Source organism: Mobula hypostoma, chromosome 11 (genome assembly GCF_963921235.1).
Source record: "Mobula hypostoma chromosome 11, sMobHyp1.1, whole genome shotgun sequence".
Taxonomy (NCBI): domain Eukaryota; kingdom Metazoa; phylum Chordata; class Chondrichthyes; order Myliobatiformes; family Myliobatidae; genus Mobula; species Mobula hypostoma.
In genome coordinates this window covers 99493415-99509909 of record NC_086107.1, presented here as the reverse complement: position 1 = coordinate 99509909, position 16495 = coordinate 99493415, and the positions used below count along the sequence as shown (strand labels likewise).

The following is a 16495-nucleotide window of genomic DNA, read 5'->3' as shown; positions in this document are numbered from 1 at the left end:
CCCACATCCCAAAGACAGAGGTTAGGGTTAGTAAGTTGCGGGCATGCTATGTTGGTGCTGGAAGCGTGGAGCTACTTGCAAGCTGCCCCAACACACAAGCAATGCATTTCACTGTGTCTCAATGTACATGACAAATAACGCTAATCCTTATCTTTTAATGTAATTACTCTGGTTGTAACACCAAGCTTCTTCTGCAAACTTCTAACCTGATCCAGTTTAAAAATAGTCAGTAAATTACAAAAACAGGCCGTCTGATATTGATATCCATGAAACTCTCAGATCGGCATTAAATCTCAACTGGTTCCCTCCAGAAACCTGCTGTATTTTGCATGTTAGGTAGGATCTGGCTCCAAACCCACAGCAATGTAGTGGTTCTCTACTACATTTTAGATGGGCCATAAACTTACTGAAGCATACCACTCTGCTATCAGCAATTTGGAAAGAAATCACAGCAACACTATATCAAAGAGACCAAGGGCAATAATCCTATTAGTGAAAACACACCCCAAAAATTAATTCCCTTTGAGGACTGAGTTAAGGAACATTTTCGGCACTATCACAGGACACCACCTTTTACAACCTTTCCCCATACTTTCTGAGATGACGTATTCTCTCACTTCCTTAGGCACTTGATCTTTGATAGGAATGCTATGGGGCTCAACTACATTCAGCTGATAATGCTTCAAGAATAATATATTAATATACATAGAGTGACTTTTCTTTGCAAATACAGTGGATTCCAGTTAACTGGGCCATCGGTTAATCAGGGCAACTGCTTATTTGGTACAACTTCTAAAGAACAAAAACTAATTGAGAAAATAGCTAGGACTCCCTATGTTTATTTGGGGCACCATGTCACTTAATTGGGATAGGAGACTATTGCCAAACAGTTTCTAACTAGTGTTAGTAGTGCAGAGCTGTGTGGCCATTAGACACCACACTGTTTTTAAATAGCATCAGTTGCATGTGTTTGTGTTCAAAAAGCAGTGATTTTTGTCAAAGATAGTTGGTGAGAAATAAACAAAGACAATTCAGAACGGAATTAAGACCATAAGATATACGAGCAGAAATAGGCCATTCGGCCCACCAAGTCTGCTTTGCCATTCAATCATGGGCTGATCCAATTCTTCCAGTCATCCCCACTCCCCCTGCCTTCTTCCCATACCTTTTGATGCCCGGGCTAATCAAGAACCTATCTATCTCTGTCTTAAATGCACCCAATGACTTGGTCTCCACCGATGCTCATGGCAACAAATTCCACAGATTTATTACCCTCTGACTAAAGTAATTTCTCCACATCTCTGTTCTAAATGGACGTCCTTCAATCCTGAAGTCATGCCCCCTTGTCCTAGACTCCCCTACCATGTGAAATAACTTTGCCATATCTAATCTGTTCAGGCCTATTAACATTCGGAATGTTTCTGTGAGATCCCCCCTCATTCTCCTGAACTTCAGGGAACACACCCCAGGAGTTGCCAGACGTTCCTCACATGGGAACCCTTTTATTCCTGGAATCATTCTCATGAATCTTCTCTGAACCCTCTCCAAAGTCAGTACATCCTTTCTAAAATAAGGACCCCAAAACTGCTCACAATACTCCAAGTGTGGTCTCACGAGTGCCTTATAGAGCCTCAACATCACATCCCTGCTCTTATAATCCATACCTCGAGAAATGAATGCCAACATTGCATTCGCCTTCTTCACCACCGACTCAACCTGGAGGATAACCTTTAGAGTATCTTGTACAAGAACTTCCAAGTCCCTTTGCATCTCTGCATTTTGAATTCTCTCCCCGTCTAAACAATAGTCTGCCTGTTTATTTCTTCCACCCAAGTGCATGACCATACATTGTATTTCATTTGCTATTTCTTTGCCCATTCCCCTAAACTATCTAAGCCTCTCTGTTTCCTCAACACTAACCGCTCCTCCACCTATCTTTGTATCATCGGCAAATTTAGCCACAAATCCATTAATCCCACAGTCCAAATCATTGACATACATTGTAAAATGCAGCAGTCCCAACACCGACCCCTGTGGAACGCCACTGGTAACCGGCAGCCAGCCAGAATAGATTCCCTTTATTCCAACTGCACTTTCTGCCGATCAGCCAATGCTCCACCCATGCTTGTAACTCCCCTGTAATTCCAAGGGCTCTTATCTTGTTAAGCAGCCTCATGTGTGGCACCTTGTCAAAGGCCTTCTGGAAATCCAAGTACACCACATCTACTGCATCTCCTTTGTCTACCCTGTTTGTAATTTCCTCAAAAAAATTGCAGTAGGTTAGTCAGGCAGGATTTTCCTTTCAGGAAACCATGCTGGCTTTGGCCTGTCTTGTCATGTGCCTCCAGGTACTCTGTAATTTCATCCCTAACAATCGATTCCAACAATTTCCCAACCACTGACGTCAGGCTAACAGGTCTATAATTTCCTTTCTGCTGCCTCCCATCCATCTTAAATAGCGGAGTAACATTTGTAATTTTTCAGTCATTCAGTACAATGCCAGAATCTATCGATTCTTGAAAGATCATTGTTAATGCCTCCGCAATCTCTCCAGCTACTTCTTTCAGAACCCGAGGGTGCATTCCATTAGGTCCAGGAGATTTATCTACCCTCAGACCATTAAGCTTCCTGAGCACCTTCTCAATTGTAATTTTCACTGCACATACTTCACTTCCCTGACACTCTTGAACGTCCAGTATGCTGCAGATGTCTTCCACTGTGAAGACTGATTTAGTTTAGCATTTAGTTCCTCTGCGTCTCTCATTACAATATCTCCAGCATCATTTTCTATTGGTCTTCTATCTACCCGCAACTCTCTTTTACCCTTTAAAAAGTTTTTAGTATCTTCTTTCTTCTTTGATATTAGTCGCCAACTTCCTTTCATAATTCATCTTTTCCTTCCTAATGACCTTCTTAGTTTCATTCTGAAAGTTTTTTAGCACTCCCAATCCTCTATCTTCCCACTAGTTTTGGCTTCCTTGTATGTCCTCTCTTTTGCTTTTACTTTGGCTCTGATTTCACTCGTCTGCCACGGTAGTGTCCTTCTTCCATTCGAACATTTCTTCCTATTTGGAACACATATGTCTTGCACTTCCCTCATTTTTCGCAGAAACTCCGGCCATTGTTGCTCTGCTGTCCTTCCTGCTAGTGTCCCTTTCCTGTCAACCTTGGCCAGTTCCCCTCTCATGCCATTGTAATTTCCTTTATTCCACTGAAATGCTGACACATTGGAATTTAGTTTCTCCTTCTCAAATTTCAAAGTGCACTCGATCGTATTGTGATCACTGTTCCCCAAAGGTTCCTTAACCTTAAGCTCTCTTATCACCTCCGGTTCATTGCACAACATCCAATCCAGCACAGCTGATCCCCTAGTGGGCTTAACAACAAGCTGTTCTAAAAAGCCATCCCTTAGACATTCTACAAATTCTCTCTCAAGGTCCAGTACTAGCCTGGTTTTCCCAATCCACTTCCATGTTAAAATCCCCAACGATTATCATGACATTGCCCTTCTGACATATGTTTTCTATCTCCTGCTGTAATTTGTAATCCACATCCCGGCTGCTGTTTGGAGGCCTGTATACAACTGCCATTAGGGTCCTTTTTCCCTTGCCACTTCTTAATTCAACCCATACAGACTTTACACCTTCCGATCCTATGTCATCCCTTTCTAATGATCTAATATTATTTCTTATACACAGGGCCACACCACCCCCTCTGACTACTAACCTATCTTTCCGATACGCCGAATATCCTTGGACGTTCAGCTCCCAACGGCAACTATCCTTTAGCCAAGTTTCAGAGATGGCCACAACGTCATACTTGCCAATCTGAAAGTGCGGTTTCAAGCATTAAGGTTTGGAGAAGCCAGAAACAGCCGGGAGTAAAAATGAAACTATTTCACTACTTTAGCAGTTATGAACCATGAAGAATTTGAAGGTAGCTTGAATGCTACAATGAAAATAAAGATTTGGAGGATGCAATCATCGAAGCATTTTATGAAAGCAGTCCATTATCTGCATTGGGCATCTGTTCATTTGCAGTCAATCGAAAGAACAAGATAGGATACAATGGATGAATTCCTCTGTCAATAACTATTAGGAACTAATACACAGTTCTATAGTACTGTAGTAGCAAAGGTAGTGTTCTAATTTGTTCTGTATTTCATTTAAGTATATAAATTGCTACTCAGTTAAATGATAGTTTGTCTTTCTTTTTAATCACCTTTTAAACTATTTCCATGAAACTTTTGCTAATTGGGGCGGCAGGTGGTTAATTGGGCCAAACTGTACCGGTTCCAATATATCCCATTGAACCAGAATCCATTGTACTTGCAAGAGCTTGCTTCTTGCTGCTTCTGGAACCTCTACTAGCACGCCATGGTGGTGTAGCAGTTCAGCACAATGCTATTACAGCTTGGGGTGTCAGAGTTCAGAGTTCAATTCCAGCGTCCTCTGTAAGGAGTTTGAACATCCTCCCTGTGGAATGTGTGGGTTTCCTCCCACAGTCCAAAAACTTACCAGATTGGTCATTATAAATTGTCCCATGATTAGGTTAAAGTTATATTGGTGGGTTGCTGGCAATGTAGCCAGAAGGGTGGGAAAGGCCCATTCCTCACTGCGGCTCTACATAAAATAAATCCCAGCTCACATTTTCAGAACCTAGGAGCTCCCAACATGTTATACTGACTCCAACACTATCACCCTACTGTTAGGAGTGATCACCCCAAACTATTCACCTGGATCTCCCGCCGAAGGGATGCTGAATAAGTAGTCTATGAAATAAGACAGTGGAAGGGAGAGGTGAAGTGGTGGTGAAAATAAAAGGCTGGCTGTTGTACAGGTTGGCTGGGGACAAATAGTCTTAGTTAAAATTCCTGGAACATGGCTCTGAGTGGTAAACAGCTAAAGTAGTGAGCAGTGGGAGAGACAGGGTTATCAGTCCCAAGCATTTCCAAAGGCATTTCCTCCATCATTCCACTCTACCATTCCAAACATAACCCCAAAATAAGTGGCTTTCAATATGAATGGTTCCACAGACACAGAGGCAATGTCTGGGCATCCAGAAAAGGGCTCCCAAGTCTTGGTACTCCCAGATGAAGTGCTGAAGATCAGGGATAATTCTCTGGATGAGGTCTGGCTGCATCGGAGAGGTGGTGCAGGGTGACCGAAGATTGGCAGAGTACCGGAGCCGAGTCCTTCCATCCCCTCAGGCAGCTCTTCTGATTTACTGTATTCCTGACTTTAATCACTCCACCACTGGGTTCCACCTTCAGCTGTCTGAACACCTGAATCCCCTCTCATGACCTCTCTGCCTTCCTCTCCTCCTCACGGTAGCAACTTAAAACCTTCCAACTGGACAAAACTTTCCATTAATTGTCCATATAGTACTTCAGTGTTGACCCTTTTTCCAAAAGAACATTTTAAGGCTGCCTGTCTCTCCCTCTATAATGCTGCCTGACCTGCTAAATATTTTCAGCATTTCCTGTCATCGTTATAGATTTATAGACATCTGCAGCTTTTTGCTTGGAATTGTACCAGGTAATGCTCCAAAGAAGCACCGTGGGATGGTTTTGCCGCAACAAAGGTGTGACATAGGTGCATGGATTGGTGGTGGAAGATGCTGGCAGTGGAATCACCGGTTAGTGGCATTGGGAATTCTGGGACCATTCAGTAATCTCTTTAACTCAAAAGATAACCCCTTCATTTTTTGTACAGCTTAGAAGGGAAACCCTTCAGTGAGGATCATTGTCTGAATTTAGGCATAGATTCAGCCATGGAAACCCTGTGTAATGTTGTGTAGCCTGCATTGGGCCATCAATAGTGACATTAAAGCATGTTTCTCAAAGCCTGATGCTCAGTTCCAGTCAAATGGCTTGGATGTCACTGGTGAAAAAGCCAGAGTATAACTGACCCTTACACCCAGATGATAGAACCAATCTGAGCAGTGGCAGTTCTCAGCAAAAGATGCAGTTTACAGCGGAAAAAGATGAAGATAACATCAGCCTATATTCCTGATCTGACAGCTACAATTGGAAACTGTATGTGTGTGAAATCCGTGAGGATTGGCCTAAAGTGGTTAAATAACACCTCGTAATCATTATTCATGTTCTTCCAAGATGATTGGCCATGAGAGCGTGATGGTGTTTCGTAATATCAGGTGACAGAAAACAAAGGTTTAAACTGAAAGGAATTCAATAAAGATTAAAAAGAAATCCCTGAAGGTGAATATCAAAGGGCAAGGTGCAGAACAGCACACATTGCTGCAGACCTTACCTTAATGTTTTGTTGAAGCCGATGGAGCTGAGGTGGGAGGGGCATCCCCCCAACCAGCAGAGCTGTCCTCATGTTGGGGAGACCCATCATCAGCTCCTTGGCCTGACGCTCAATCTGAATGGCAAGCTCACGTGTTGGAGTCAATATCAACCCCACAGGCTGCTGCAGAGAATCTTTCTTCTGAAATGAAGGAAAATAATTCTCATTTACAAACAAGGAACAGAAGTAGACTACTCAGTCCTCCAGTCTGGTCTGCTATTTCACCCCGCCTGCCCCCCCCCCCCGTATCAGATCCCAACACCAGTGCCTTTGTGTCCTTGCATCACCCTCCAGCAGCTGTCCTGAAGCAGGGTCTTGGCCCAAAATGCCCACTGCTTTTTCATTTCCACGGATGCTGCCTGACCTGCATTTTGTGTACATTGCTTTGGACGTTCAGCATCTGCAGAATTTCTTGCATTAATGGTTCCCCCTACATTCCCTTGACTGCATTGGAAGTTCCTTTCTTTATCTGCTTCCATTATCACCCATCAGCCTCTCTCTTGCAAATCCACTTCTCCCTCTCTTCAACCAGGCTCCATCTGTCTGTCATCATTCACCCCTCCATGGTCAACCAATAATCTTATAGCCCCTGTCTCATACCCCCCTCCTCCTCTTTGTACTGGCTATATCCACTCTCCACTCAGTTGTAGGGACTTGACCCTCCAATCTACAGGTTGTTCCCAGGGACACATACTGAGATAGCCATTAGGTGCTGCTGGAAGATCGACCTGATGAAAGCCACTCTTTGGTCTGCCCAAAACTTAGTGTTCAGCACAGCAAGGTGTACATAAGGGAATGCTGCTGACTGCCACATTTCAGGCTGGAGGAGTACATGCTGAAGGACACACTGAGTTTGCTACAACCAATGCAAGGGCTCCGTGAAGGAGTTCCGCAGTTCAGGCACCTTACGCTACTGCACACAGAGGAGTTGAGTCTGGTGGCGAACCCCCTCAACTCTAAAAGTGTGTATCACCGATGGTGGTAAATATTGGTAGCTCAGGATGAGGCATTCGATGTGGCGGTGTTTGTCGAGCTTGGCAATTAGCTTGCAGACGTTTCATCACCAGTCGAGGTGATGTCCTCAGTGTGCAGTTGTTGTTTCTCTCTGGGAGCGTTCGCGTTTATATAGTCCCCCGTTCGCTTGCCTTGGTCCTGATTGACTACCCTTCAGTTGACCTTTGAATTCTATTGGCTCACGTTTCTTTAGTTCTTTGGGGTTCGTAGATAACGTCTATTTCAAAATATTTGTTTACCTAGTTATCAGAGGAGAACCATACTTTTAAATATTCTTGTGTGCGGAGGTTCTGACGCAGGCATAAGAATGTTTAGAAGCGCAGTTCTGTTATGATAACTCCGTAATAAAACATATCAAAATAGATGCCATTTACGAAACCCAAAAAGTCAAGGAAACATGAAATAGAATTCAAAGGTCAACTGAAGGGTAGCCAATCAGGATTGAAGCAAGCGAACAAGGGCCTATATAAACGTGAGCACTCCCAGAGAGAAACACCAACTGTGCACTGAGGATGTCACCTCCATTGGTAACGAAACATCTACAAGCTAATTGCCAAGCTCAGCGAGCACCACAACATCAAATATCAAGTGTGTATCACCCCAGAGGGCCACATATGGTAATGATGCTTTAGTTTTAAAAATTATGTTAACATTACTGAAGATAATGACTATTAATTGTGTCTTCTTTTTAACACATTTTTATTATGATAAAGTTTATTTCTGAAATACAAAAAAATTATTGGCCAAGCTGAAATTTTCCATTTCTATGGCTTTTGCACATCTCTATAATTTTGTTGCAAGTCTTCGCCCTTTATTCATATAATTGCATCTTATGTTTTTTTCCCGTGGGTTGTGGGGTGAAGATACATCTCTACCAAAGGAGGTGTATGGTGCTCTTTCCCTCCGCAAGCCTGCAGATCACACTTGGGTAAGGTACAAAATACTCCTGGATTTTCAGGCTAGAAGAGGGAATATTGATTCAAGGTAAAACACTGCATTGCTGGAGAGGTCAAGGACAGCATCCATTAGAATTAAGGAATCATCATTAAGTGCCATGTCCGATGACGTGGGTGATCATCTGTGGCCATGATTGCCCTTGGCAAGTTTTTCTACAGAAGTGGTTTGGCCTTGCCTTCTTCTGGGCAGTACCTACTCAAGATGGGTGACCCCAGCCATTATCAATACCCTTCAGAGATTGTCTGCCTGGCTTCAGTGGTCACATAACCAGGACTTGTGATGTGCAGCAGCTGCTCATACGACCATCCACCACCTGCTTCCATGGTTTCAGGTGATCCTGATCGGGGGCTAAGCAGGTGCTACCTCTAGCCCAAGGGTGATCTGCAGGCTAGCAGAGGGAAGGATCGCCTTATACCTTCTTTGGTAGAGATGTATCTCCACTCTGCCACCCTACAAGACAATTCTGGGATTCAAATTCATTTAAGAAAATTTGTTTTTACATAAACAATATGACCAGAAATAAAACTACTGGATTGATTCAAAAACCAATGTGATTCACTAGTTTCAAGAAATCTGCTGAATATTTGGCCAAAAATCAAACAGACAATACCCTCTGAACCTAGTACTACACTCAGACCTTCAAAAAAGAAAACAGACAGATCACTCGGCATCAATCTAGGCACAGATTTCAGTCATGACAGCACAGATGATCTTGCTAGTTCTCTTCATAAGCATTTGGGGGGAATATGAAAATTGTGATGTCTGTCTCACAGATTAAAGCATAGAACAGGGGTTCCCAACCTTTTTAATGCCATTAACTGAGGGGTCCGTGCATGGTAGCGTAGCCACACTGACTAACATTCCCATGTAAGCTGGCTCCATTCGCCCATGTTTGGCCCAATTCCCTCTAAACCTTTACTATCTATGAACCTTTTAAAAGTAGTTAATCATTCCCTCTGTCAGTTACTTCCACAAACCAACTGCCCTCTGGGTGAAAAACCTGTCCTTCAGGTTTCTACTAAATCTCTCCCCTCTCAGATTAAATCTATATCCTTTTCGTTCTTGATCCCCCAACCAATTGCCACTGCAACCAGAATGCCACACAATCCTACCCATTTCTTAATGACCACAGCCATTGCCCACACAGCCTAATCATCATCTTTCAGCCCACCCCACTGGTCACTGCCATGCTTTATCATGTTGTGTCCTCACATCAATGACCATAGGCCACCCATTATCTGGCCCTGCCCATCACCTTCTGCCCCCGCCCCAATGCAACCTAGCCCCACCCACCAGCTTTGCCACACCCCTTTCTGGCCCCAGCTTCATTATTCAGCTTATACCCCACTGGACACACTGCTCTACCCATCATTCTCTGAGCCTCATTTGATTGGCCATAGCCCTGTCCACCTTCTGGCCTTGCTGCCTACCTCCCTCAGTGCTGCCATGATCACCGGGAGTAGGAAGGCCGCAGTCTTCCCTGAGCCGGTGTCAGCCGCCGCTAGCACGTCCTTCCCAGCCAGGCCCTGTGGCAGCATCTGCATCTGCACCGGGGTGGGGCTGTGGTAGCCCAGCCTGTGCAGGTTGGCACTCAGGGTGTCGGGGAAGCCACAGTGCTCGAACTCCACGATGGGCCTGAGGGTGGGGCCCTGCACAGTGATCCCCAGCTGCTGCTGCAGGGTTTCCACCTGCTCATCTGACAGGCTGGAGATAAAGGGGTGCTCCCGGTACTGGCCGTCCGGGATCACTTCCTCCCGGCTGGACTCCTCTGCGTCTTGAGGGCGTCCCGCACCTGTGATCTGCTGCAGGTGCTTGGCCTTGCACTCCAGGCTGCACACGTCAGTGTCTGTCTCATCGCAGATGTACTCCCCATAGCGGCCGCACATGGAGCAAGCCGGCTCCCCAGGCTCCGGCCAGCGCTGGCTTTGGCTGAGGGCCTTCACCGGCTCCTCGTCGCCACTTTCCCCGGCTCCTGGCTGCCCTCCTCCCCCTTCAGCCGCGCAGCTCTGGGCCAGCTGGCCATCGCCGGGTTCGGAGTCGCCAGCCAGGGTCTTGCTCCTCTTGGTTGCTTGCTCATTGCTTTCCTCAGCCCTCTTCACCTTCAGAGACCTGGGCACAAACATCATCCGGTCACTGCTCAGTACATTCCACTTCCTGGAACGGGGCAGGGGACACCTGTGGAGAGACAAGCATCAATTGCTAGTCAACAACAAAGTCTGTCATGTTCCTATTGCTATCCTCATGTGGTCATTTTTAAAACGTTATTATTCCAGCTAAGATGTTAACTTGCAAGGAGAGAAAGATATTGAAGTAGATCTGCACATCGTCTAAAACAGTGAAAGTAACACAGGCAGACAACTGAAGGGGACATACTTCCTCTGGTTCAGGAGCATGTGGCTTCGTCCCACTCAGGAAGCCTCAGCATAGCAGAATGGACAATCCAGGGCACCACTGTTAAACCAAAGCTCTGCTATTTGATTGGAAGTCCAATACTACTTGTTTGCATTTTCCAGCTAGTGGCATTTGCAAACACTGTTAGTGTGGCTACATTAGCTGCTACATAGCTACACCTCGGGTGGTGGGGTGGAGATACGTCTCTACCAAAGGAGACGCAAGGAGTGCCTTCCCTCCGCTAGCCTGCAGGTCACCCTTGGGTGAGGTGTGGCACCTGCTTAGCCCCCCGATCAGGGTCACGTGAAGCCAGGGGCAGGTGGTGGATGGTCGTACAAGGAGCTGGTGCACATCACAAGTCCTGGTTATGTGACCACTGACACCAGGCAGACAATCTGTGAAGAATATCAATAATGGCTGGGGTCACCTGTCTAGTAAAGACACTGCCCAGAAGGCGGCAATGGCAAACCACTTCTGTAGAAAACTGTACCGAGGACAATCGCGGTTATGGAAAGCCCCGAATGCCTACATCATACAACATGGCACATGATAATGATGATGATGATATCTATACCAATAGGATAAAGACCAGTAAAGTGCAATTGATATGTCCCAAGGACCTGAAGGTACAAGTCCCAACAGTCCATTTTACCTTAACCAGAGATTCCAGTGGACAATATCCATCTTTAGCACTAGCCTCCCCATCATTGAGAACATCTTGAAAAAGCAGTGCCTCAGGAAGGCGGCATCCATCATTAAAGATCCTCAGCACCCAGGACATACCCTTTTCTCATTACTACCATTGAGGAGTTGGTAGAGGAGCCTGAAGACCCACTCTCAATGATTAGAAACAGCCCTTCTGCCCTCAGACTTCTGAACGCTTCACGAACACGACCTTGTTAACTGTCTTTTGCACTATTTAGTTTGCAGGTTACAGTAACTTTTCATGTCTTGCACTGTACTGCTGCTGCAAAGCAACAAATAATGCTGCAGCTCTACAAAACGCTGGCGAGGCGACACTTGGGGTATTGTGCAATACACACAAAATGCTGGAGGAACTCAGCTGATCAGGCAGCACCTACAAACAGTCGAACCTTCATCAGAACTGGAAGATAATGGGGGAAGAATCCAGAAAAAAAGTGGGGGGGGGAGAAGGGGAAGGAATACAATCTGACAGATGAGACCAGGTGAGGGGCAAGATTGGATGAAGTAAGAAGGTGGGATGTGATAGGTGGAAGAGGTAAAGGGCTGAAGAAGGAATCTGATATGATAAGCCAGTGGACCATGGGAGAATGGGAAGGAGGAAGGGCACCATATGGAGGTGATGGACAGGTAAGGAGAAGAGAAGGGTTAAAAGGGAGAGTCAGAATTGGAGTATTTCTTTCAGGTCTAGTCACCTCATCAGAGATAGCACGTAGAAGACTAAGAGAGGGCGCAGTGGAGATTTGCCAGTGTGTTGACTAGATTACAGAGCATGTCTTATGAAGAAAGCTTGAGCAAGCTAGGGTTTTCCTCTTTGGAACGAAGGAGGATGAGAGGCGACTTGATAGAGGTGTACGAGATATTAAGTACTGTATCATAGATACTGTGCACAGCCGGTGCCTTTTCCCCAGGCCGCAATGGTTAATACGAGAGATCATACTTTTAAACTGGAGGAAGTTATAGGGAGGATATCAGAGGTAAGTGTTTTTATACACGGTGAGCGGTAATTGCATAAAACGCACTGCCGGGGAGGTGGTAGAAGCAGATAAATTAACGACATTTAGATTCAGCTAGGCAAATGGATGAAAGAAAAATGAAGTGCTAGGTGGGAGGGGAGGGTTAGATGAACTTGGAGTAGGTTTAAAAGTCGGCATAACATCGTGGGCCGAAGGGCCTACGTATACGCCAGGGATAATGAACCTGGTTTTAATTCCGTATTTTGAAACGTTTGTACATCCCCCGAACAAAAGTACAGACACGCAGAGGCGACACTGCAGGCGTCCACGGTCATTTTCAGGGTAATGGGTCACAGAAGAAGAAGCATTAAAACAGCTTCAATCACAGATTAGAGACAGCGGGAGAAAACACAGGAGGGAGAGGCGTTGATGTTACCATGATTATCCTGCCCGCTCCGCCTCGTTACCAAGCTATAACCACCCACCCGCTGCACCCTGCCCACAGATACTTCGCAAACACTAACCGGATCGACTCCAACCATCCAGCTATTCTCCACAACTTTCTTCAGGTGAGGGAGCCGTGCGTGAACCACCGAGACCTCACAATCTACCCCGACGCTGCATCAAAACGGCCCGCGCAGGAAACTATTTCCGGACCTGCTGTTAGTCCGGAACGGCTTCAAGCACACACACTTCCACTGGAAACTGTGCAACGCCAGAGAAAATCCGGATGGAACTCCAGGGCTGGTTATTCAAAAAACAATACAATTTTCGTTAACGGATTGAAATGTGATTTATCTGATTATTTTAAACGGAATTCCTCTGCTCACGTGTTCTCAATGGATGCTTGAAAATAAACAGTTTAGAGTAAGATGGAAAGAGGAGCTTCTGGGACGTCAGCCCCCGGCGCCTGCGCAAGGAGTGAACGGATGATGGCGGCTGCTCTGTCCAGGGCGTTGAAGCTCCCAGGTAAGTGGCTGGGGTCCGGAGAATGGAGCCTTCCACCAATGACGCGTCCATTTAGCCCCTCCATTGTCCTTCATGGGCTCCGCCCCATCCTCCGATCCTTGTATGTCCTGCTCCTCACATCCACAAACCTCATCCCCCACGATTTCTCTGTCTTCCACACCACACTCCTTTCCTCCCTCCCTCCCTCCCTCCCTCCCACTTACCAACTACCCTTCTCTGACTCTCTCTCAATCTCTACTATCTCTTCTTCCCCTCACCGCTGCTTCGTTCCCACTCCAGATTATCTGCCACCACGTACCCCTCCCTCCCACTATTGCCCTTCTTCCTTACCCCCAACCTCCCTTCTTCTCCTCCCTCTTCCCATTTCACAATCTCCTTCTCTCTGTTGTGCCCTTTCCCTCTCTTTCTTATCCCTCCTGTCCTCATCCTCAATCTCCTCCCTCTCCCACCTCCCTTACCCTCTACACCTCTCCTGCCTTATTCCCCTACTTTCTCATCCCTGTCTCTTTGTGACTAATGATTGGGCTGAGATCGTGCAAAGAATGGAAATCATGTTAATGTGTGATGACTATGTACCTGAGACTAAAACGTCACTTTCTTCAATCTAATGTTTTCCAGGTAAAAAGTCCCATGATCTAGGAGAGTATGACCCGCTGCGGCAGGCTGACAGTGATGACAGTGCGGACGAAGGTGACGTCAACTATCAGAAAAATGGCAGTCTGCAGACTGAGGCGACCATTGAGGCTGTGCTCAACAGAGACGCAGACACAGTGGTTGAGATGCACTCGTTAAAGGTAAAACAATGCCGGTCAGATCAGCCCAGCTCAGTGGAGGTACATGCAACTGAAGTGTCAGATGAGTTTACTACAAAAACCAGAACTTCATTTCTTCCTTGCCTGCGGACATCTGCCTTCCTCCTCACTCTTATTTTGACCATGGTCCTAGTCTTAGTTTGTGCTTTCTTTATCCCATGTCCGAAGAGGCACGCCTTGAAGACTTCGTGGAACAAGAGCCTTGGACAAGCAGCCGGTAAGCAATACTGAGAAGTTGGAATGTAGTGGTAGCCATGTTTACATACTAGTGTGATGGAGAAGGAGTGACACACCTCATGATCTTCACATGTTGTGTTGCAGAACGGGGGTGTAAGAGCTGGCAATCCCTCCAGGGTCAAGTGACTGACCTCTGAAGTGCCAGGGTGAGGGGGTGCCGATGCTGGGTAGAAACCACACATGCTCCAAAGGGCAGGGAATCACCATTGGAGGACAAATAAAAGCACCAAACATTTTAATGATTAGTTCTGCACGCTCTGATCACTTTCCAGTGGGTGAGCGTATGCGTTGGTGGAGATGTTATGAGAGTGCAACCCATGCCCTCTTTTTGTCACCCGGCTCATGAACCAGCTGTTAAGGTAGAGAGAAGGAGCAAGTGATAGTATGTCCTGCTGCTTATTGACCCTGCCTGTGGCTCGGTGTCCAGCATCTCCAATGAGAAAGCAGCAAGGGTCTGTTACAAGTGGAATGCTCTGCATCATGTACTTTTTAGTACCATACACCATCTGCAAAGAAAACTCTTTCCCTCTTGTATAAGGCAGGCTGCGGTAGGCAGAAGCCTGAGGAGCAAGGGGTGAAATATTGCTGGGAATAAACAGGAATGCTGAGTTAACATTGCAATTGTGTCAGCCAGCATCTGATCTTGTTGAATGACGGAGTGAGCTCAAGGGCTCAGTGCCCTACTTCTTTTCCTAATTTGTACTTTGCAGAACGAAATGTGTCATTGCAAGTTGCATGGCAATAGCTGCGATAATTACCAACTTTGTTAGTGCAACTTCAGCAACAGTATACTCTCTGGGTGGAGAAGCAACACTTTATATTCCATCAGTCCATGGGCTCCTCTTGTGCCAAGATGAGGCCACCCTCAGGATGGAGGAGCAGCACCTTGTATTCTGTTTGGGTAGCCTCCAACCTGATGGTACAAATATAGATTTCTTTTTCCAGTAAAAAAAATTCCCTCCCTTCCTCTATTCCCCACTCCAACCTTTGACCTCTTCTCATCTGCCTATCACTTCCCCCGGGTCCCCTCTTCTCCTCTCCTATCAGATTCTTCTCCAGCCCTTAACCTTTCCCACACCCCCGGCTCCATCTATTACCTTCCAGCTGCCTCCTTCCCCTCCCCACCACCTTTCAATTCAGGCATCTACCCCTTTCCCTCTCAGTCCTGAGGAAGGGTCTCGGCCTGAAAGGTGGACTGTTTATTCATTTCCAGAGATGCTGCCTGACCTGCTGAGTTCCTCCTGCATTTTGTGTGTATTGCTTTGGATTTCCAGTATCTGCAGACTTTCTCGTGTTTATAATGTCTGGCATGTACATAGTGACTTTAAGATGGTTAAATATCCTCTGACATTCACAGGAGACTTTAAAAAAAAATGACCAAAGTCACTTATAGACGTAGGCATAGGCTTCAGAGGATATCTCAAAGGAGGATGAAAAATGGAGATGGTGAAAGATTTAGAGAGTGAATTCGATTCCAGAGGTTAAAGTCTAGTTTCCTTGTAACTTTTTTTACTCCAAGGAGAAACCCCTCAGCTTCATTAGTCTAACCCTGGAGGTAATGTCCGCAAGAAAATGAATCTCTTGATAGTACACAGTGACATGTTTGTACTTTGATACTTTGAACCTTGAGCTGAAATCCTCATCTCGAGAACAGTTCTATTACTTTCTCTGGGACCTTCATGTTTTTTCAAAGTTAGTTGGTCAGAACTGAATACAGTTTGTGGGCTAACCATGATTTGTACAACTTGAATTGTTGCTTTTGCACGCTATATTTTTCCACCTGTTATTAAATTGCTTGAGAATAGCCAGTGATCTATCTTCTAACTAAATGTGAAAGACCCTGAATTTCTCCAGGAGGATGCATATGGTTCTCCTTTGCATTAACCAATGTCTCGGATAATCATGAAAATGCATAAGATACGAGGCAACTAATGTCCTTCTTGGTTACCAGCACATCATAATGGATAAATATAATTGGTCAGTGGAGGTGTGTTCATGGCAATTTTCTGGCCAGCAATGAAGCAGAGGACTAGTCAAAGGAAGTATTTCTTTTACAGGATGTAATTAGAATTGAATTGAATGATCTTTATTGTCATTATACACAGGTAGAATGAAACTCTGTTTGGCTTCCTCTCAAGCAATTAAA

The 16495-nt window shown here is 45.6% G+C and overlaps 2 protein-coding genes across 3 annotated transcripts in view; one reads left to right on the top strand and one right to left on the bottom strand.

Annotated features, from left to right (window-relative positions):
• Window positions 1–13000, bottom strand: part of ddx59 (DEAD (Asp-Glu-Ala-Asp) box polypeptide 59) — a 29800-nt gene extending 16800 nt beyond the window's left edge. Inside the window, exons 1-3 of the mRNA XM_063062632.1 lie at window positions 12856–13000; window positions 9713–10457; window positions 6273–6452 (exon numbers count right to left, since the gene is read on the bottom strand). Of these exons, the coding sequence (XP_062918702.1) occupies window positions 6273–6452; window positions 9713–10408 (876 nt within the window). The 5' untranslated portion in view covers window positions 10409–10457; window positions 12856–13000. The remainder of the gene's footprint in view (window positions 1–6272; window positions 6453–9712; window positions 10458–12855) is intronic.
• A 91-nt stretch (window positions 13001–13091) lies between these two features.
• The window catches only part of fam234b (family with sequence similarity 234 member B), a 50127-nt gene continuing 46723 nt past the window's right edge, over window positions 13092–16495 (top strand). For both annotated transcript variants that reach the window (XM_063062631.1, XM_063062630.1), the window contains exons 1-2: window positions 13092–13300; window positions 13919–14329. In XM_063062631.1, coding sequence (XP_062918701.1) covers window positions 13204–13300; window positions 13919–14329 — 508 coding nt within the window. In that variant the 5' untranslated portion in view covers window positions 13092–13203. The remainder of the gene's footprint in view (window positions 13301–13918; window positions 14330–16495) is intronic.